General features: G+C 34.9%; 3 protein-coding genes and 1 long non-coding RNA gene across 4 annotated transcripts; 1 reads left to right on the forward strand and 3 right to left on the reverse strand.

Moving 5' to 3' along the window:
* The first annotated feature begins 3708 nt into the window (after positions 1–3708).
* On the forward strand, positions 3709–9967 carry LOC147545335 (cellulose synthase A catalytic subunit 3 [UDP-forming]-like). Its single transcript, XM_086673188.1, has 15 exons — positions 3709–3927; positions 4174–4263; positions 4447–4642; positions 4879–5099; positions 5201–5312; positions 5412–5619; positions 5943–6209; positions 6361–6706; positions 6792–6929; positions 7124–7249; positions 7332–7544; positions 7820–8084; positions 8238–8440; positions 8702–9052; positions 9147–9967. The coding sequence occupies exons 2-15, from the start codon at positions 4240–4242 to the stop codon at positions 9729–9731; spliced, it is 3255 nt and encodes a 1084-aa protein (XP_086529314.1). The 5' UTR covers positions 3709–3927; positions 4174–4239; the 3' UTR covers positions 9732–9967.
* A 794-nt stretch (positions 9968–10761) lies between these two features.
* LOC147545336 (S-norcoclaurine synthase 2-like) lies at positions 10762–11621 on the reverse strand. Its single transcript, XM_086636377.1, has 2 exons — positions 11366–11621; positions 10762–11253 (listed from the first exon to the last, which is right to left on the reverse strand). Exons 1-2 carry the CDS (start codon positions 11550–11552, stop codon positions 10931–10933), a joined length of 510 nt encoding a protein of 169 aa, XP_086492503.1. The 5' UTR covers positions 11553–11621; the 3' UTR covers positions 10762–10930.
* Positions 11622–13190: 1569 nt separating this feature from the next.
* Positions 13191–14494, reverse strand: LOC147545337 (uncharacterized). The gene is made up of 3 exons (XR_015239732.1): positions 14321–14494; positions 13763–13858; positions 13191–13242 (listed from the first exon to the last, which is right to left on the reverse strand). It is a non-coding gene; the product is annotated as an uncharacterized LOC147545337 (long non-coding RNA).
* Positions 14495–17176: 2682 nt separating this feature from the next.
* Positions 17177–18024, reverse strand: LOC147545338 (S-norcoclaurine synthase 1-like). Its single transcript, XM_086673189.1, has 2 exons — positions 17774–18024; positions 17177–17655 (listed from the first exon to the last, which is right to left on the reverse strand). The coding sequence occupies exons 1-2, from the start codon at positions 17961–17963 to the stop codon at positions 17351–17353; spliced, it is 495 nt and encodes a 164-aa protein (XP_086529315.1). The 5' UTR covers positions 17964–18024; the 3' UTR covers positions 17177–17350.
* Positions 18025–21920: the final 3896 nt, after the last annotated feature.

Consider the following 21920-nt stretch of genomic DNA (forward strand, 5'->3'; position numbering starts at 1 on the left):
TTACATTTTTCTAGTCCATTATTACATTATAGTATAATGGTAGTTTCATATTCTTATTAATATACTAATATATTTTGTCTTCTTGTATCAAAAAATATCTATGATAATTGTAGCAAAACAGTAAGGCATCAACCATTTTGAGTGACATAGTGGAGATCAAGATGGGGTTATAGAGAGAGAGAGAGAGAGAGAGAGAGAGAGAGAGAGAGAGAGAGAGAGAGAGAGAGAGAGAGAGAGGTACAATGAAATGGAAACACCGACACATCTAAAAGTATATACTACACAGAAAGAGTAACCCCAACCACATGCAACAACTTCATTTAATATTTTAAATATATATCATCATCTGTCGGTGGCAGTATTAAGTTTAACAAACAAAATTTAATAATTTCGAACTTCATACCAATTTTAATCTCTTCTTGTTCTTTTCACTCACCCAGATTTCAAACTATTATATTGCGAGTAATTCTATTGGCAGAGGCTTAGAATTCTCACCAATTGTTGATCATTTCAATCTTATAGAAAAAAAATGTACAAAGATATTAACAAAAACATTTTCCCTTTAAGTTGTACAGAAAATTATAAACTTCCCTAATATTTGGCATAATGGCCGGATCATATTCTATAAAATTTCATTTTCTAATTGAACCATTGTCTAATTTTAGTGGAAATAAATTAGGATTTTATACTTGCAATCTCAACCATTCTTGGGAAGATAAACATCTTCACTTGTATTCATTGAAGTTTGATTACTTATTCTCTGTTTAGAGGTAACATTTAGTTCAGACTAAAAATAAAATTTAGTAGTTGGATATACTCGGGCAGAATCTAATAATTCTTTTACTCGGTTACGTGTTTGCCTCATACTTCTTACATTTAAGTTCAAGATTAGATTTTAAATATTTGTTTTCATATTTAGATTGATATAAATAGACCAGTCTTTGTAGTTTATTTTCATCAAATCAAATCAATTCAAGTAATTCAATTCAGTTAAATATCTTCTTCATTCTTCTTTGTTTGTGCAAGTTATAATTTCCTTTATCATTCGGAAATTTCCAACATTTGGTATCAGAGCTAGAATTATTTTGTGATTACTAACCGAATTACAAAATGAATGGATCAATCCAACCTCAGCTTCAATAAATTCCACATTCCTGCTTACAATAACTTTGTTTGTTTTGGGATTAAACAATTTATATCCCTTACTAACATTACTGTAACCAACAAAAATTCCACATCCCTGCTTGAATTACTTGAATTGATTGGATTTGATTTGATTTGATTTGATTAACTACAAAGACAGGTCTATTTATAGACTCACATTCTACCCATTAACTAAGACCACTACTAACATGATCCCACTAACTCATCCATTAACCCACTAACTAGTACATTAACCCCACTAATTAGTACATTAATCCCACTAAAATTAACTCTCTAATTACTTAACTACTAACATTAATCCACCTCATCTAACACTAATTTTATGAATAAATAGATAAATACCTTTTGAGTTTATAATTTTAACACTCTCCCTTAAACTCAAACATTATAACACCCATCATGATCTTCGACTTGAAAAATCAATGGACCTTTAATGACTTAATAAAAAATATTAGTCATTTAATCATCAATTTAAAAACTTCATATCAATCTGGCTTTTCATCATACCCTTTCACAACTAATTTGTCTACTTCATCATCTGGTTTGTACTTGGTTTTGAATGACCATTTCAATCCAATTGACTTCTTTTCTGCAGGAAAAGAATTTAGCTCCCAAGTATCATTTTTCTCAATTGGATAAATTTCGTCGTCCATAGCAGAAATATACCCCACATTTTTTACTGCTTCTTTAACAGTGATAGGATTGCAATCTGCAAAAAATGCAAAACTTGCAAAATCTTCGTCAGAATCACCATTATCATTGCTTCCAATGTATTCATCAAACCTCGACGACATAACTTGAATACAAGTTGAACTGGGACATAATTCTGGATTTGAGTTTTTATGAATATTCAGAGAAATAGGTGGAACCTCAATTACTTGAGATTCTGAAGCTACTGTCTCATCATCAATATCAATTTTTATTTGATAATCTTCTTTAACAAGACAGTCCCAAACTGCGTCTTCATCACTTTCTACAAAATAATCATCTAAATCTTCATCTGAATCTTCATTTATTCTGCAAGCTAATAAAAGAATTTCTCCCTCTTCTACATCATCTTCAGCAAAGTTAGTATGCTCTGAGTATTTTTTGGAAACTCTACATTCTGACTTATAATGACCTAATTTTTTTTACAGCGAAAACATCTAACTTTAGATTTTTCATACCTTCCAATTTTTTTGGATTTCTTACCATGGCTCTCTTCACCATTAGAACCACTTTTTTCAAGCAGAGTCACTTTGCTTTGAAAAGCTTGTTCAATATACCCTGCAGCAGCTCTCTGGTTCATCCTATGTTCATGAGAACATAATGAACTCATCAAACCTTCGACTGACATAGTTGAGAGGTCTTTTCCTTCCTCAATTGCAGCAACAACATAGTCAAAACGACCTGTTAATGATCTCATGATTTTCTCAATAACACGAAGATCAGTTAAATGTTCACCATTAACCCGCAATTGATTAACAATAGATTGAACTCTAGAAAAATAATCAGAAATATTTTCAGAGTTAATCATATTAAGAGATTCAAATTCACCTCGTAAAGTCTGCAACCTTACATTTTTTACCTTCTCATCACCCTTGTAGGATCTTCGCAACAAGCCCCACACTTCTTTAGCTGTTTCAGCTCTTGAGATTTTCTCGAAGACAATCTCATCAACAGCTTGATAGAGAAAGAACAATGCCTTCTTATCCTTCTTTCTGTTCTCTCTCAAACTATCTTTTTGGACCTGAGAGAGAGCTTCATGTGCTGCCTGATCAACTGGCTCTACATACCCAAATTCGACAACCTCCCAAATTTACTGGAAGCCAAATAATGCTTTCATTTGGATACACCATTGATCAAAATTTTTCCCACAAAATCGCGGAAGCTGAGGTTGGATTGATCCATTCATTTTGTAATTCGGTTAGTAATCACAAAATAATTCTAGCTCGGATACCAAATGTTGGAAATTAAAAATACTTGCACAGACAAAGAAGAATAAAGAAGATATTTAACTTGAATTGAATTACTTGAATTGATTTGATTTGATTTGATGAAAATAAACTACAAAGACTGGTCTATTTATAGACCCATATTCTACCCACTAACTAAGACCACTAGTAACATGATTCCACTAATTCATCCATTAACCCACTAACTTAATCAACTAAAGAAAATAACTACCCACTAACTTAACTCACTAATAACTTAATTATTAAATCAATTTTGAGTTTAAATAAAATAACATTAAAATTAACAATATGTATGATCCGTTTGAATTAATGTTTCCTTCTAATTCTCATCTTTTTGAGTCAGATGCTGCTATATATAATGGAGTTTGAAATAGGAATTTAAGGTCTGAAATATATACTAAAATGGGCATTATCCAATGAAAACGAGTCAGATAAATATTACAGTAAAATTCAACACTTCCATTCTAAAATTTTAACAGCAAAAAAACACAGCTTATGCTCAGTTGTGTTTCTTTTTTTTTTTGTTGAAAAAACAGTTGTGTTTCTAATAGTAGATTTAAAATTTAAAATGCCACTCTGTCAGCAAGTCAACAAAGAATAGAGAGAGAGAGAAAGATGGCGTCGGTTTAATTGGTCTTAAAATCGATCCAACACTTCACTCTTTTTCCTTCTCTCTCTAGCTTCCGCCTCCCTGAAACTTTGAACTCCTAATTCATCGACTCCGATCGAAAGATGAATTGAATCTCGCATTGCTCTGAAAGGAGTAAAACCTCAATCTCTCTTTCTCTCTCTATCTCTATTTCTTCAGGTAAATAGATCTGCTTGCTTGCTTACTTAATTGATTTGTTGAACTTTCAGTTTTTCTTTTTGTTCTTGAAGATGAAATCTGCTCATTTTAATACTTCATTGACTGAACAAAATAGGTTAAAAAAAGTGTAGATTCTGAAGCTCTTTTTGCACGTTCTTCTTTTATTTTCTGCATTTTAGAGAGAGAAAGACAGTGACTGAGAGAGAGGAAAAGTATTGAATGTTGATTTGTTTGCTTTCCGTGTAGCTATATAGAAAGAGAGGTTGTCTCTGGTTGTAGATCTAGTTAGCTGAGGTTCTCGATCTGTCTTCAATGGAGTCCGATGCAGACGGGCAGGTACAATTCTTTCATTTTTAATATATTGTTTGTTGAATTCTACTTCAGAGATTAGTTTGATATTGTTGTAATCAGTGTTTTGGGGGATAATGTTGAAGAGGTTTAGTTGATTTCATTAATTTAGAGACTAATTAGGTTTCTTCCTCGCTTTGTTGGGGATAATTTTGATTGTTTTTTAAACAGCCAAAGCCATTGAAGCATTTAAGCAATCAAGTATGCCAGATCTGTGGTGACAATGTCGGAACAAGTGTCGATGGAGAACTATTCGTTGCTTGCGATGTCTGTGCATTTCCTGTGTGCAGGCCTTGTTACGAATACGAGAGGAAAGATGGAAATCAATCTTGCCCTCAATGCAAAACAAGATACAAGCGCCATAAAGGTTGGGAATTTACGATTTTGTTTTTTTCAATTCTGTCTTTCATTCCCAATCTTGTGTACAGAAATTAAGAAAATTCACTTTCAGACGATTTAATCAAACCATGGATGTGTGAATTTGAGATCGCAAATCTCAAACTTTCCATGTCTTCCACATTCATCTTTAAATTTTGAATTTTAAGTGGTAGTACATTATATTTCTGAATGATAATGTTTAGATCTGTGTATTACTGAAACCAGGTAGCCCTCCTATTCGTGGTTACCAAATGGAAGATGACGATGCTGATGATGTCACTAGTGATTTTGACTACCCATCTGGTAATCAAGAACATAAGGAGAAGGTTGCCGAGCGTATGCTAAGCTGGCACATGAATTCCGGGCGAAGGGAAGATTTGGGTGCTCCTAATTATGATAAAGATGTTCCTCACAACCATATTCCTTTGCTCACTCATAGCCGAGGGGTAAGCGAACTGGTTAATTATTCGTTTCCTCAGTTCATGTATATAGTATGTAATTTTGTGGTGGTGGTGTATATTTATTTCTCTTGCTTTTGTTTTTCAAGGTCTCGGGAGAGCTGTCATCAGCCTCCCCTGAGCATTTCTCGATGGGGCATCCTGGAGCTGGTGCTGGGAACCGTGTTCATTCAACCTATGCAACAGACATCAATCAATCACGTATTCAATTAACCTTAAATATGTTTTAGTTACTTTGCTACGTGTTATCTTTATGATAGTGGCTAACTGTGAACTTTGCATTCTATTACTCCTTGCCAGCTAACATCAGGGTTGTAGATCATTCAAGAGAGTTTGGTTCTCCTGGTCCTGGGTTCGGTAATGTTGCCTGGAAAGAAAGGGTTGACGGGTGGAAGGTGAAGCAGGAGAAAAACGTGGTTCCCCTTAGTTCTGTCCATGCCGCCTCAGAAGGCAGAGGAGTCGGCGATATTGATGCTAGCACTGATGTACTTATGGATGATGCATTATTGTAAGTTCGACATTTGCTCATGGACAATGAATACTTTGTTCCTTCCGTTTTCATTTTAGCATCAGAGTTATTATTTATTAAATACTGGGAGTTAATATATCTTGGTCTTCCCGTGTTTGTTTTCTACTCGAGAGAAATTGTACTATTGCTTTGTTTAATGAGTACTGGTGAAATTAGTTTAACCACTCTGAAATGATGGCTTACGGTTCTTTACTTCAGAGTTCAGTCTTCTACAGCCATTATGTTTTAACAGTGACAGTAAGCTCCTATCACAATTCTTGATTTCGAACTAATTCTAATTGGTGAGAACTTCTTCAATGCAGAAATGATGAAGCTCGCCAGCCTCTTTCAAGGAAGGTATCTATTCCTTCATCGAGGATAAACCCCTATAGAATGGTTATTGTTCTGCGGCTCGTTGTTCTCTGCATCTTCTTGCATTACCGGTTAACAAATCCAGTACCCAATGCCTTCGCGTTGTGGTTGATATCTGTGATATGTGAGATATGGTTCGCAGTATCGTGGATTTTGGATCAGTTCCCCAAATGGCTTCCTATAAATCGGGAAACATATCTTGACAGACTTGCAATTAGGTAAAATATTTCCCCTGCATTGATGGTTTCTTACATATTCAAATTGCTTCCATCCTGTAATTGTATGTGAATGTGGAGTTCACATTCCCCTTATTCGAGTGTGACTTATCTCTATCATTTGTCAATCTAAATTCGTGCTCGTATGTCGCAGATATGATCGAGAAGGAGAGCCATCACAACTGGCTGCAGTTGACATTTTTGTCAGTACTGTTGACCCATTGAAGGAGCCTCCTCTAGTAACTGCCAATACCGTTCTGTCTATTCTTGCTGTTGACTATCCAGTTGACAAAGTCTCATGCTATGTATCTGATGATGGAGCTGCCATGTTGACATTTGACGCTATGTCTGAAACTTCAGAATTTGCTAGAAAATGGGTTCCTTTTTGCAAGAAATACAGTATTGAACCTCGAGCACCAGAATGGTATTTTGCAAAGAAGATTGACTATCTTAAGGATAAAGTTCATCCATCTTTTGTCAAGGACCGTCGAGCAATGAAGGTAGATATAGAATATATGGTACTTCTGTGTTTCCTATTTTTGCCGCCATGTCCCTCTAAGTTTCAATATTTTCTCTTACATGCAGAGAGAATATGAGGAGTTCAAAATCCGTGTCAATGGGCTGGTTGCTAAAGCAACAAAGGTCCCTGATGAAGGATGGGTTATGCAAGATGGCACACCGTGGCCAGGAAATAACACCAGAGACCATCCGGGAATGATCCAGGTTAGAAAATAACGAAGTCCACACTTAGCAATGTGTTCCTCTCGATATAATGCATGTTTCAATATATGTTCGAGCACTTTTGTGTTTCTTCCTGTTTTAAGTTTACTACCTGCTTCTATAAATTTTCCTTTATGTGCTGTTTTTTTTCTCTTACCAATTTTGCACTCATCTGAATGTATGTTTACCAAGTTTAGGTTTTCTTGGGCCATAGTGGAGGACTTGACAGTGAGGGTAACGAGCTTCCACGATTAGTCTATGTCTCTCGTGAGAAGCGTCCAGGCTTCCAGCATCACAAGAAGGCCGGTGCAATGAATGCACTTGTAAGTGGTTAAAGAAATGTTGGAGGTACTCATCTTCAGGCATATGTACCATCTAGTATTTAATCCTTCCTTCCTTTAACAGGTTCGTGTATCAGCAGTCCTCACCAATGGCCTCTACATGTTGAATCTTGATTGTGATCATTACATTAACAACAGCAAGGCTCTGCGGGAAGCAATGTGTTTTTTGATGGATCCAAACCTTGGAAAATCAGTCTGCTATGTTCAGTTTCCTCAGAGATTTGATGGTATTGATAAGAATGATCGATATGCCAATCGCAACACTGTCTTCTTCGACGTAAGTGTTGTCCCTTGCCAAATTTCTTTGTAATGAACTACTTATTAGTCATCTATGATCTATAAGTTTGTACAAAATGGATGTGCTAAGTACTGGCAAATTAACCAATTCGAAACTGTAGTTCATGTTTAGGTGATTTGAAGCACTAATGCTTTTGAATTGTTCCGAGGACACGATTTCCTCTTTCAGGAGCTATTTGGCCAAAATTTCTATAGGTTTTAATTGGTTTTTCATATCTCATTTTGAAATGATTTTTATTTTCCTTGTGATCTTAGATCAACTTGAGAGGTTTAGACGGGATCCAAGGTCCTGTTTATGTCGGCACGGGATGTGTTTTCAATAGAACAGCCTTGTATGGTTACGAACCACCCATCAAGCCTAAACATAAGAAACCAGGATTCTTTTCATCATGTTGCGGTGGATCACGAAAGAAGAGTTCAAAAGCAAACCAAAAGAAAGCTGATAAGAAGAAATCAGGCAAGCATGTGGATTCAACTGTTCCTGTATTCAGTCTAGAGGATATTGAAGAAGGCGTTGAAGGTATGCTTCCCAAGTTACATTATTTTTCCTTCAGTATGGAGGTGCCTGCAAGCTATCTTTATTCAAATTAGAACTACTCTGGTGTTTTTTCCACTCCCACTTTCGGATTGCGTTAGTGCTCTGGGGCTGACATTTCTCCGTTTCTTGAACCAGGTGCTGGTTTTGATGATGAGAAATCTCTACTGATGTCACAAATGAGCCTCGAGCAAAGATTTGGTCAATCGACTGTCTTTGTGGCGTCTACACTTATGGAACATGGTGGTGTTCCTCAGTCAGCAGCTCCTGAGGCTCTCCTAAAGGAAGCCATACATGTCATAAGCTGTGGGTATGAAGACAAGACAGACTGGGGAAAGGAGGTATGCTATTTTTACTTGCTTGGGTATTGGATTCATTCACTCCTTTATGTACACTTGCTGTTTTATGCATGAACTTCCGGACTCTATATTCTATAATCTTGAAAAAACTATCGGTACTAGGAGATTTAACAAGACATCAGTATAAGTCTACAATCTAGTATGTACAATATCCATGAAAAAACAATGCGGATATGCTTTACCTAGGAAATTTATCAAGACATCAATATAAATCTTTAATAAAAGCAATGATGGATTTTGCAGATAGGATGGATCTATGGATCCGTTACAGAAGATATTCTTACAGGATTCAAGATGCATGCTCGTGGTTGGCGATCAATTTACTGTATGCCTACTCCCCCAGCCTTCAAAGGATCTGCTCCTATTAATCTTTCAGATCGTCTGAATCAAGTGCTAAGGTGGGCTCTTGGTTCTGTCGAAATTCTCCTCAGTCGGCATTGCCCCATATGGTATGGATATAGTGGAAGACTGAAATGGCTCGAAAGATTTGCATATATTAACACCACCATTTACCCAATCACTTCCATTCCTCTGCTCGCGTACTGTACCTTGCCGGCTGTTTGTCTGCTCACCGGAAAGTTCATTATTCCTCAGGTAATTTATAACTTTTTCCTCCATATGTTTGATTACTGGCCTGCTATCTCGAATAGGATCGGGTTGAATATTTGTGTTTTTTTCTTTCGTGCAGATTAGTAACATAGCGAGTATCTGGTTCATATCCCTCTTTCTTTCCATCTTTGCCACTGGTATATTGGAGATGAGATGGAGTGGTGTAGGAATAGACGAATGGTGGAGAAACGAACAGTTTTGGGTTATCGGAGGTGTTTCAGCTCATCTCTTTGCTGTCGTCCAAGGTCTACTCAAAGTTCTTGCTGGAATCGACACCAATTTCACTGTCACTTCAAAAGCATCCGATGAAGATGGAGATTTTGCTGAACTTTACCTGTTCAAATGGACAACTCTACTCATCCCACCTACTACTCTTCTTGTTATCAACTTAGTTGGAGTGGTTGCTGGTATTTCATATGCCATTAATAGTGGATATCAATCATGGGGTCCTTTATTTGGAAAGCTCTTCTTCGCCTTCTGGGTTATTGTTCATCTCTATCCCTTCCTCAAGGGTCTCATGGGCCGTCAAAACCGAACACCCACAATTGTTATCGTCTGGTCTGTTCTTCTCGCGTCCATTTTCTCTTTGTTATGGGTTCGAATTGATCCTTTCACCACCCGAGTTACCGGTCCAGATATCCAGGTATGTGGAATCAACTGCTAGAAACAACAAGATGTCAAGAAGGAAGAAGACATCCATTTAATTATTTTCATTCAGGTATTGACATCAATCACAACCCTAAATGGGTTTTTAGTTGGAAGGTTTCATTTGTATTTGTGTATTAAATAGAAGTCGGTTGAGACAGTTTCTCTGTATTAACGTCTTATTTTTCATTAAGTCAATTCAATTATTACTTTATTTGTTGAACTATAAGAGTTATAAGCAATTTTGTTTTGTTAGGTTATTGCTTCTACTTCTTGCGCTTTGTTGTGTTCTATTTTGTCATATCGCCTTTTTTTGTTCTTTGCCTTCAAGAACAATGAAAGTACTGTTTCCTGGTATTTCCTGTTTGTTTGTTTGTTTGTTTTTGTTTTTCATTAAGTCAAGAAATAAAGCATTTTGATGCATCCTAAATACGTACATCTTAATAAACGTCTACCAAGTCCCCAACTCAGGGTGGCGCTAGTGGTGTACCCTAGGTTGGGTTGGTGTTGATGGCGTAGGAGTTCGTAGAATATGCAACCTTCCCTATCTTCATGTATAGCTATCTTCCCGACTCTTTTGAAGTGAGTCCAATGTTTTAGTTTACATTATTCTTGATGTTTGTTCTTAATCATAATTCCACGACTCTTTTGAAGTGAGTCCAATGTTTTAGTTTACATTATTCTTGATGTTTGTTCTTAATCATAATTCCACGATAAGGAGACACATCCCTAACCCTTCTAGTTGGTTTGGTAGTTGCGCAAGCAGAGTAACTTATATCCTTCCTCTGCTAGGAATAAGTAAAATGAGTAATATAGGCATTAACGAATGAGCTGAAAGAAATTCAATTTGATCACTCTATTTTGAACACAGTAAAATTCGAATTCTAGTTTCCCCAGTCTGAGACATATATGTGACAATATTTCCACCGACTCGTTGGTAATGGAAAACCATATCTCACCGGTGAACATATATGATATATCAAATGATTCCTCTATGTAAACTTATAATTCGAAATTCCCTATAGCTGCTATCTCATTAAGAAACAAACTTACAATATGATGAAATTTCATTATTAAAGCAATTAGAGTTACAAATTAAAACTAGCTAGGAGGAATTAAGATCACATTAAGTACTCATTCCACTTTATTTATCCTAACACAGAAGGAAAACACAACATTAATACTAGTAGGATTACATCAAGTTGTATGCCCTAGGTATTAATGAGAATGGCCCTTGTGGGCATCATCACCAGATTGAGTTTTTTTCTTATTAAGCACATAACCAACAACAGTTTGGGACATCTCCCAGCCAGCCCCATCAACAGTTATTAGGTTAGATTTTTCCTCAAGTTTGTCATCAAGGGTAAAGTTGATAGTTGATTTAATGGTACAAGAATTGCAATCTTTCTCTATGATTTCATAGGTAGTCCTATGGGAAGTAAATCCAATACTCAGATATCCTCCTTCAACTTGGTCTATCACTTTTACCCTTTTATGGTGATCTACCTTCACAAATTTCTCCTTCCACTCTTTTGGACTTCCTGCATATACATATATCCACACAAATTAAAAAAAAAACGTATAAGTTAAAGAATACCCATTAACGAAAAATGTAAGCTTAATATGTAAACGCGATCATTAACTATTTATTACCTTCGGAAAGTATTAGATGTAAAACTGTACCAGTCCCTCCATTGCCTTCGACGTAGTCAACTTTGTCGAAAACACCAGGTAAGAGAGTGAATAGTTGTTTTGGGAGATTAGGGTCACCGTATACTGCCCAAATTTCGTGGGCAGATGCACCGGTTACGTCCATTTCACAAGAAGTGGATCCTCTCATATTTGTTGATAATGAATGATAATATAGTAATAAAACTGTTGTGTGAGTTAAAGATGAAGTTCATACATTGTTTTATAGTGTCGGAGTGAGGGAATTATAAGGTAGTACCAATAATTTGATTAGTCAATAGTTTATCCGATCGGTGGAGGTGATCCAGAAAGTGCGGCAACTGTCACTAATTGACTTCTATTTTATTGAGAAAATCATAACGCGTGAGGAACGTGATATATAGCAAGGAGAGGCGGGATGGACTCTACTTGCCGCCTGTTATTGTGTTATTTTTTATTGCCATTTCAGTCTGTCATTGTATCAGAGCATCTTTGAAGGGAAGACTATAGATGTCACACGAGAAAGTTGGATCTTTCAACAAGAAAAATGAGAAAGTCATGTTACATTAATCTAACCTAACATTTAGAAATAGGGAAGAAGACATGTTGAATATTAAAATAACTTTATCCATGTCATCATAAACTTTCTTACACTGTTCTATTAGAGATGAAATGTGAATAGAATAGTGATTCATAGGAATCAGATTATTTTACTTTGATATGAAATTTGATCAGGAATAGAAATTTCATTCTTGATAGATTCTTAACTTGATGTTTGGTTCGCATAGAAATAAAAATGTAAAGTCATCTTATATCCTTTTACTTAAAAGAAAATATGAGTGCAAAACCCAAAAACGGATTCAAATACCAAATCAGTCCATCACAAAAAGAATAAACTTTTATATAAACCCATATCAAGTCCAAATAAGATCTCTATACTTCTTTTCCCATCTCAATGCAAACTAGTTTATCCCTAATTCCCATTTTGACCTTATATATATATATATACGAGGGTATAACCCGTGCCCGACGGGCACGGACAGTTCTATCATGTGAGTTAAGTGAAGTGCGTATAAGAAAATAGATCGAACTTGAAATATTAAATCAACACATTAGAAGATGTCATTTTAGTCCAACAAAATTGATTTTACAAATCCTCGTCTTAACATAAGTTCGGAACTCTTTTGAATATCGTATGACGCTTCCACAACCACAATCGTAAGATCATTTACAGGAGGTTCTTTTTTCGACAAATCTGCTTGACCTTCACAACCACGGTCGTACGATCTTTACCCTTGAAGATATATTTGTGTAGATATTTAATCGTCGAACTTCCCTGAAATAGACTTTGAACCCGAAAGAGTGCTTTGGCAAGAAGTGCTTTCTTTGACAATCCATTCAGTAATCATTCGAACTAAACTCAAGATGAGTTGATGAGTAAGAGAACCTGATCACAAAAGCAAGATTCAGTAAGTTGAGGGGTTTGTTCAGTAAACAAACGGATAAAGTATGAAGAGCTTTAACGGTTGAAAAGGAAACCCTGGATAAAAAAAATCAAAACCCTAAACAAATCAAACACCTTGAACAATAGTTTTAACGATTGAAAAGGAAACCCTAGATCATAAGTTCACTGTGAAATAGAGACGGAGAGGCCTAAAGTGACTGTGAAAGAGAAAAAGATGAAGAGATACCTGCAAGGAAGGTGAGAGAGGTCGAGGCCGAACTCGACATCTTCCAAGTAAATAATAGCAAAAATGATCAATAACCTAAACAACTAACTTCCCCATCTTTCCTTTCTCCATTTTGTGGACTTTGAACACATCCTAGTCTGGTGAAGTAGCCACTCTAACCTGGTAAAGTAACTATAGATTTTTAATAAGCGAGAACATCACAAATGAATTTAACCGTAAGAAAAAATTTACGTGGTTGTGGAAGAATTAGTTACTTTGAGTATAGTGCTTATTGTAAACCTCTCAAACAAAAACATAATAAGAGAAAGGGAGAGAGAGAAAGTACAATGCTTTTACTCAAAAAAGGTCTTCAGACGTACATCATAGGATTTTTTTAATTCTGTAAAATTAAAATTAGACTTCGATTGAAAATACCAAAGTAAGAAATAACATTGAGACAAACATTAAGTCAGATTTTACTGCAAGAAGTTATTTCAAATCAGCTTGAGTCACAATAGAAGAAGAGAAGCTCCAACAACCATGTCTACAAACCTGTTGCAAGACCTTCGTATCATCTTTCTTATCAAATGTGGTGGAGATAAGACATACAAAATCCCCACATCACATTAACTACTTTGTGTGTAAGCAAAATAAGTGAGCTGCAATAACCATAATAGAGAGTATAGTGAGAGGAGAAAACATAGAAACTAACCTCTTTGCTTTGATAACCTTCTTTCTCTTGATACACATTGAAGTTTCAATAAATAGGTCCAAATTCAAGAGTTGCATCGAAATTTTGAGAAAAGATCTAGTACAAAAACGTAAACATACAAAGCAAGATATAGTTAATAACCTAAGAAAGCATGTTTACTTCCATATTTACAATTTTAAAGTGTTAGTCTTTCATACCAACAAATTACCAAATCGTTAATGTCAACTGTGAAGTACATTGACGATGCAATGACGACAAATTATTTGACTAACTCTTTGAATTCAGCTAATTAAAGATGGATTCACCCTCTTACATATAAACAAAAAAGAATACATAAAGCATGAAAGGATTAAACTAAAAAAGAATACCTAAAAGTAGAGATGAGACAAATTGATGAGAAAATATATAAAGAGAAAAGAATATAAGAAAATTTAGTGGGACAATTCGTCAAACACTTGACGTGCAGAACTAAATGCATTCCAACTTCGAATCAACTCTAAATGCATCAAATATCTATATTGTAAGGATGATAGAAAATCACTCAAAGTTGTAACTTACCCCATATGTAATTAACTCAAAATCGTAGCATCCAACAGAAATCTTAGGTTGCCCCATAACCCAACCGATGATTCAACCCCAAAGTGAATAGAAATAAGAGGTGTTGATGCCTTGATGGCTTTGAATTAGTGAGAAAGAATGAGAGTGAGGATAAAGGTTTCAACAGAGATTGAATGGCCACATCAATAAGAAAAACGTGAATAGAGGAGGGAGTGAGAGCGGGAATGAGATGAGGATTGAGAAGGAAGTGCTTTTTTGGGGCTACCTGGGCTTAATAACTCTTGAGAAAGGAAAAATGGCATCTTCAAAGATGCCTTTTGTTTTGATCTCATCCCTTACTGATTTCAAATGCTAATCTTAGCCATCAAACTTTAACAATTCAATCTCGACCGTCTTTTATAAGATGGGAGGTGAAATCTGGACCATTGGGAGGAGGGAAAAAGATACCCTCCTCCCTTATAATATAGAAGATATATATATATATATATATATATATATATATATATATATATATATATATATATATAAAAATAAATATATAGTCATCTATTAATTCCAATTTTTACCTTCCTCACTTCCATAACTAGAAACACGTTTTCACTCCCCCTCTCTAATATTGTTGACCTGACTTTGAAAGGTGCCGGAAAATCTCGCAGGAGTTGCTACTCATTCAAGGTATACCATCGTCTTCTTCAAACTTTAATGTTTATTCTTGTTTTAACAGAGTTTTACCAAATAGATATTAGTTCTAATGGTTTGTTTCAAATGTTTTACTATATTGTCATTCAAAGAAGAAGCTTTCATGGAGGTTCATTAATGAGGTTGTTTTTAGTGTTTCTTTAGCTTATGAGGTTCAATCTTCTTTTGAAATTTCTTGGTTTTACTTACACACTGTATAATTTCCTAATAAAGTTTAGAAAGTTACACAATATTGTTTTTGTTCAAAGATAAACAAAAAAAATACATTTTTATCTTACTTTCATGTTTCGCTTTCTTTTTGCAAGTTTTTACTAAAAAACGAAACAAAAACCACTGTTGTAGGAGCATTTTCTTACTTGCTGTCAGGACAAGGTGTTAGTTCTTCACATAAATATATATGGTTAAAGCAAATACTAAAATGCTCATCTTAATTATTAAACACTGCATTTGTAATTTTTTTTTTGTTTACGCTCTTTCTGATCTGTTTGCGTGATGTTTTTATAAATTTTGACATATATCACCATGTTTATTGCATTATCTGATATTCACTACCCACAACAACTGACTTCATGACATTTATATGTTACCTAAAACAACCAAGTAAAATCTTTTGCAGGTAGACTTCAGTTGTTGGAATATTCACGTGTTTGGTTCACACACTTTTACGCACGTTATTTGCATATTATCCATGTTTTTTTGCTTAATTCTACTTGCTCACAATGCTCATTTTTTTATTTGTTACTTATTTTTAACCACTTGCGAGCTCAAGCTTTAATGGAAGGAGATCAAACAACTACTATAATTCATAAAAGAGGGATAAACATCTAGCATCTGAGTCTTGGGACTCAATATTTATTCATGTAGGTCAACTATCCCCCAGGAGGGAGTGAAAGCTTTCCGTCATGCTTTTGCCCGATACACAATTGTTATAAAGAACAGATACAAATTTTATGATTTGTCTCAATATTTACGTTTTGTTTAAAGACATTATGTCATTTGTAATTGGTACTCATCTTTTGTTATCAATATATATTTTATTGTTGTTACTTAACTCATATATGTGTTAAACACTTATCTTGTTGTCTTATATGTTGTTCTGAATTTACACGATAAATACAGAACATTTTGTATTTTGTCTGTAAAATCGTATTTTACAGACATTATGTCATTTGTAAAATCGTATTTTAGACTGAACATTAATGGAATTGCTATGACCAAAGATAAGTTTTTTCATAATTTACAAAGGAAATCACGACATTCATTGAACCAAAGTACATATATGTAGCAAACACATGTTTTCCCTTGACAAGTTATGAACTAGTTTGTTAATAGCGTATACAATTATATATGTTGTTAGCAAATCTGACTATACTAACTATTTTTACTGAAATCTGTTACTTTTATATAAACATGATTCCGTTGCTAACAACATAATTGTATATGATATCAACAAAATTATGTTTTGCCCTGACTTGTTATAAACTGTTGACGTCGTACACAATTACATGTAAAATGGCTATGCAAATTTATCACATGCAGTTTGTGCTTGTCTAGTCCGTAAACTATAATCACTGATCTAAAGGTCTCAAATTCAATATATATATAAAGTTATTGATGAAAATCGTAGTTTCCCAAGTTAACACCTCGTTTTTTTTTCTAAAGATCTTTACAGCTCTCAAATTTCAATGAGAGTTGTTAGTTATAACCATTCATCGCTCTTTCATAATTATAACAAAGAAAAAAATTCGTACTTTTAAGCTTTTGAAACTATTCATATTTGAATTGCCAGAAAACCTACAAAAAGAATTGTTTTGACATCTGGTTTAATTCTTCTTCTAAAAACTTGCTCAATTATATATCTAGTTGTTTCCAAGAAGTTTGACCCAAAAATGATTGTAGGAAGGCAGGAAGCTAACGAATGTAATATAGCAAAAGCAAGTCTTTTTAAGATTAATATAAATGCCTCAATTTCTAAGTTCGTTTTAGACCCTCGCGAACCTTGGGTCGGACCTTCCTGTACACTCCATCTAGCCAAACTTTGTGGGGCCGCATTTAGAAGGAAGGCTTATAGCCAATCTGAGCCGCGTGTCTGACTCGCCTACTTCGACTCTAGCGCGCCGAAATATATAACAGAAAAAGAAGTCCTGAATGCAGAAGTGGAACAGAGAAGGTGAAATTGCACTATTATTCAACCAAGAGAAACCCTCCCACCATACATACACGACAGGTTGACCCTCTTATTATGCTAGAAACAAATAAACAAAACAGAAAAGGCATCCATCGTTAGATCGATGATTTATCCATGACTAGCCAGCCAACTTAGAGCAGTCATCAAGCATCAGCAGAGGGTGTGTTCTTGGATTTGTGTTCACGAGCATACTTGACAACAGCCTCAGCCATCATCCAACTAGAATCAACAGTGACAAGAGAAGCATTTCCTATGAATTTCTCATCCAAATCAAATTTGGTAGTCATCCTAATAGTGCAAGTATTACAATCCTTATGAATGATTTCATATATACTTTGATAGAAAGTGAACCCTAAATCTAAGTATCCACCTTCAACTTGATCTATCACTCTCATCCTTTTATGGTTATCAAGCTTCACATACATCTCAGTCCATTCTTTTGGATTTCCTATTCATTATTCACAAACACAAACACATTCATTAAATTTTATTTCGAACAAGAAAAAATACCCGAAAAACGAAAGATATAGTCGAAAAAGAAAGCATTAAAATAAGTAATTACGTACCTTCGGGGAGAACACAATGTAAAACTGATCCAACTCCACCATTGCCTTTGACATATTCCATTTTTGTAAAAACACCGGGTAAGAGGTCGACGAGCATTAGCTTAACAATATCATGTGACCCCCATACTTTCCATACTTCGTCGGCTGAGAGCCCGGTCACATCCATTTCAGAACCTGCTATTCCCCTCATTTTCTCTCCACTCTAAAATTTAGCTACTCAGCAATTTGATGAAATTATTTTTCTTGGATCTGTTCTTTCCTTTGGGGCTTTTCTATATATATAGTATTTCGTGATAAATTATTTTAGTCTCCGCTTTATTTTTATATTTATTTATTTATTTATTTATTTATTTTACTTATATTTGAGTGTCTTCCCTCTAATCTATGCAAGATCCTCCTTTCAATAATATCCGACTACTAAAATTCAATGAAAATGCATACCAAATTGAACATTAAAAATTCATGGCCATGTGAACCTCACTTATTTCATACTATAAAATATTAAAATCACACACGGTGCTAACTGTTGTTTAGACTGAGTAGTTGTCCACTCCCTCCAAAATGCATGCCATATTGTTAAGGGTGGGAATGGATCCGGGTCGGGCCGGTCGGTTCATGTCATTCATCGGGTCGGGTCGGTCGGGTTTTGAAACTCTCTGTTATTCGGGCTTCGGGTTTAATTGGGCGGGTTATTTAAAAAATTCAAGTGTCCAAAACCCGTCCAAGTCTGTCAAACTTTTCGGGTTTCTCGAGTATCGGGTTTTCACCAAAGTTTCAAAATATCTCGATCGAAATGATCAAAATATTTCTATTTCGATGGTACCGAAATTTTTATCAAAATTAAAATTTAATTAAGTTTTCTTAACAATGTTGTGTCAAGAACACTCCGCACTTGCAGTAAAAATATATGTATATATATGTATATGTATATTATACACTTCAAATACTTTAAAGGTATATTATACACTTCAAATACTTTAAAGATATATCTATATATATGTTATACATGCACACATCTATATAGTAAAGCAGAAGGGAAAATGATGACTGAGACAAACATCCTTTTTTAATAAGAGATATTGTCTAGAAGCCCTTCTTAAAATTTAAAATATAGTCCTTCGTAGAAATAAAGTTACCTATTTAAAAAACATTAATCGTTTCCTTCTTAGAAATAAAATAACTAATTTAAGAAAAAAAGAAACAAAATTTCAAAGGTTAAAAAAACAATTAAAATCTCTGTCTCTCACTAAAATAATAACTAATTTAAGAGAAAAGAAACAAAAAAATAATAACTAATAAAAAATCTATCTTTCAATAAAATATAACAATAAATTTCGTAACATTTGATTGTTACAAGTGTCCGTGCCCTAGGGCAATAAAGTTAGTGCCGACGGTAGAAATTGACCATCTATGACTATGGATCTACTTTCTATTTGGATTTTCATCCCAATCACACAACTCCACACATCTCTCTTTCAGTGTTGTGAGGAATGGAGGTTGACAAGCCAAGTTCACTTCATATTTTCCACTCTTAGGGCAACTCCAAGGTGAGGCTCGGCTCTCAATTTTAATATTACTAAAATAGACCTGTAAATCCCTTATATTTCTAGAATTAAAATAATATAAATCCCTCAAAGGGCATCCTTTGGTTACTAAAATTAAAATAATATACATCCTGGATATTGTATATTATAAATCTACAGGATATACTAAATAAAGGCAATGAAGCAAATGAGGTATGGTACAAATTTACTTATCTGCTTTGGATCTGGTGGAAGCATCGAAATGAGTTGCACTTTAGGGACAAAAGCATCGAGTTAGAGAGGGTTTGGTTGTTGACGAAGTTAGAGTTAAATCGAAACCCTAACCTCATGATTCCGACTCAGAGTGAAGCTAATCAACAGATTCAAACCTGGATTCCACCATTGTTTGGTGGCTTCAAAGTGAATGTAGATGGAGCTTTCAGATCTGAAGGAGCTTCTGCAGCAACTATAGTAAGGGATTCGAATGGGGTAACTTTGAGAACAAGTGCAGTAAGATTTCCGCCCATCTCGGTGCTTCACAGCGAGATGAAAGCATTCGGATTAGGGCTACAAATGGTGGAGGAATTGCTATTATTTGAAGCTGAGATCGAAGGGGATTCTAGGGTTATGATTACCCTTTTAACTGAAGCCTCACCCACAATACCTTGGAGGATGAAACACGAAGTGGAGCTTATTAGGGCGAAAGCTAGAGAGTACCGGGTCACCTTCAACTATTGTACAAGAAATGCCAATAATGCCCCTCATGAATTGGCATATGGAATCCTAGTCCCGGGTTCTCAATAATTGATTAATGTTGTTAATTTTATCGTTACTTGTTGTAATGAATATTATGATTAATGGAATCACCTGTTCAAAAAAAAATTAAAATAATATAATGTAAATCCCAATTTTAATATTACAAACCCTTTAGTTTAATATTACTAAAATTAAAATAGAAGTGTATATTATATATAAATTTGACTTTTTATTAATATAAAATTTTACGTTTTCTTTTTAGAAACATAGATCAATTGACAACCTTGCCCTTCATGGAGGAATGTAAATATAGCAATACCCAAGGCTATAAGTGTCTTTTTTTCCATTTTTTTATTTTCCTTCTTAAAAATAAAAATTCTAATGTAAGAAAAAAAGAAACAAAATAAATTTCAAGAGTTAAAAAAAGAAATAAAAATCTCTCCCTCTCAATAAAATAATAATTAATTTAAGAGAAAATAAATAAAAAAATAATAACTAATAAAAATTTCTCTATCTCAATAAAATAATAACTAATTAAAATCTTTTTCAAGTGTCCGTGCCCTAGGGCACCGGATATACCCTATTTAAAAAAAAATTACCGTGTCCTTAGAAATAAAATACTCCATCCGTCCCAAAATGAATGACCTAATTTCTTTTTTGGGTTGTCTCATTTTTGTTTCCCATTTCTAAAAATAAAGAAATAAACATTTTACTCTTTCCAATAATACCAATTACATAATTTTAATGACAACTTTATTTTAAAAGTAGGTTAAACTTTTTCATTGCATGGTAAAAAAAATAAATGAGGGTACAATCGGAAAAACCATCTTATTTTTTAAAGTCAAACTCTAACTAATGATGTCACCTTAAAAAGTTGGGTTCCCAAAATAGGTCATTCATGTTGGGACGGAGGGAGTAACTAATTTAGGAAAAAATGAATAAAAAGAAATTGCAAGATTAAAAAAGAAATTGAAATTTCTCTCTCACTAAAATAACTAAATTAAGAAAAAGAAAACAAAAGAAAATTTTGTCACATTTTGATGTTATGTAATGCGCATAGGTATTATTGTATAAATGGATAACATTATTAAGCGGGTTATGTCAGATAAAGATTATCGGGCGGGCTCGGGCGGGATGTCGGGTAGCACTTCAAAACCCGTACCCGACCCGTTGATTTCATCGGGTTCCTAAACGGGAGGAAACCTGCAAAGGGTTCAAAACCACTCCGACGCTCAAGCCAGTCAGGGTGCTCTTTGCAGTAAAAGAATGAATATTGATCGATCCTTTTGGGGGCGAGTTATGAAAACTCAGAGTTAACTGTGATCTTCCAGGGTTTAGAGATCGTGTCCTTTGAATGACGATTTGGGAGACTTTTATAGGCTTAAGAGGCGGCGATGATTGCCGTGGAGGGAAGTTTTCCCTTTGTGTTTATCTCGTATCCAGGATAGATGAAAGTTCCTATGTTTAAGGATCTTTCGTAGATATCCTGCCGATGTGATAGATCTTTGGGGAGAAGTTTCCTCCCTTGAACGCGTGAAGTTCCCAATTCTGGGCGTAAGGCATCGACCGAACCTACGCGGACCCCCCTCATTCCTGTAGAAATCCCAGGACTGATCCGTTCTTGCCAATGGCGTTACAGGGTTGTTTTACTCTAGCCGGCCTCCCAGTTAGGGGAGTACGTGACGGATCGTCGAGGGCTCAGCTGTCCTGCTACCTTAAGCCGGGTTGACCCAATGGACTTCAGGCCTGATCTTGACTCTTCAGACGTTAGTCAACGTCTGGACATTTTATGCATCATCATTATGCAGTTTTGTTTAACAATTTGTCAATCATAATTAGACAATAAGATAGTCTTCTCTGTTCACTAG

This window comes from Eschscholzia californica, unplaced genomic scaffold (assembly GCF_041429995.1).
Source record: "Eschscholzia californica isolate CP2 unplaced genomic scaffold, dmEscCali1.0.p SCAF_4, whole genome shotgun sequence".
NCBI classification, from domain to species: Eukaryota; Viridiplantae; Streptophyta; class Magnoliopsida; order Ranunculales; family Papaveraceae; genus Eschscholzia; species Eschscholzia californica.

Bases quoted from the DNA above. Each gene is read 5' to 3' on its own strand.
- LOC147545335 (XM_086673188.1), top strand. From the start codon at position 4,240: ATGGAGTCCGATGCAGACGGGCAG. The intron at 5,100-5,200 runs GTAAGCGAACTG...TTGTTTTTCAAG, and splicing joins TGCTCACTCATAGCCGAGGG to GTCTCGGGAGAGCTGTCATC. The intron at 5,620-5,942 runs GTAAGTTCGACA...TCTTCAATGCAG, and splicing joins CTTATGGATGATGCATTATT to AAATGATGAAGCTCGCCAGC.
- LOC147545338 (XM_086673189.1), bottom strand. From the start codon at position 17,963: ATGAGGGGAATAGCAGGTTCTGAAATGGATGTGACCGGGCTCTCAGCC. The intron at 17,656-17,773 runs GTACGTAATTAC...AATAATGAATAG, and splicing joins ACATTGTGTTCTCCCCGAAG to GAAATCCAAAAGAATGGACT.
- LOC147545336 (XM_086636377.1), bottom strand. From the start codon at position 11,552: ATGAGAGGATCCACTTCTTGTGAAATGGACGTAACCGGTGCATCTGCC. The intron at 11,254-11,365 runs GTAATAAATAGT...ATGTATATGCAG, and splicing joins ACATCTAATACTTTCCGAAG to GAAGTCCAAAAGAGTGGAAG.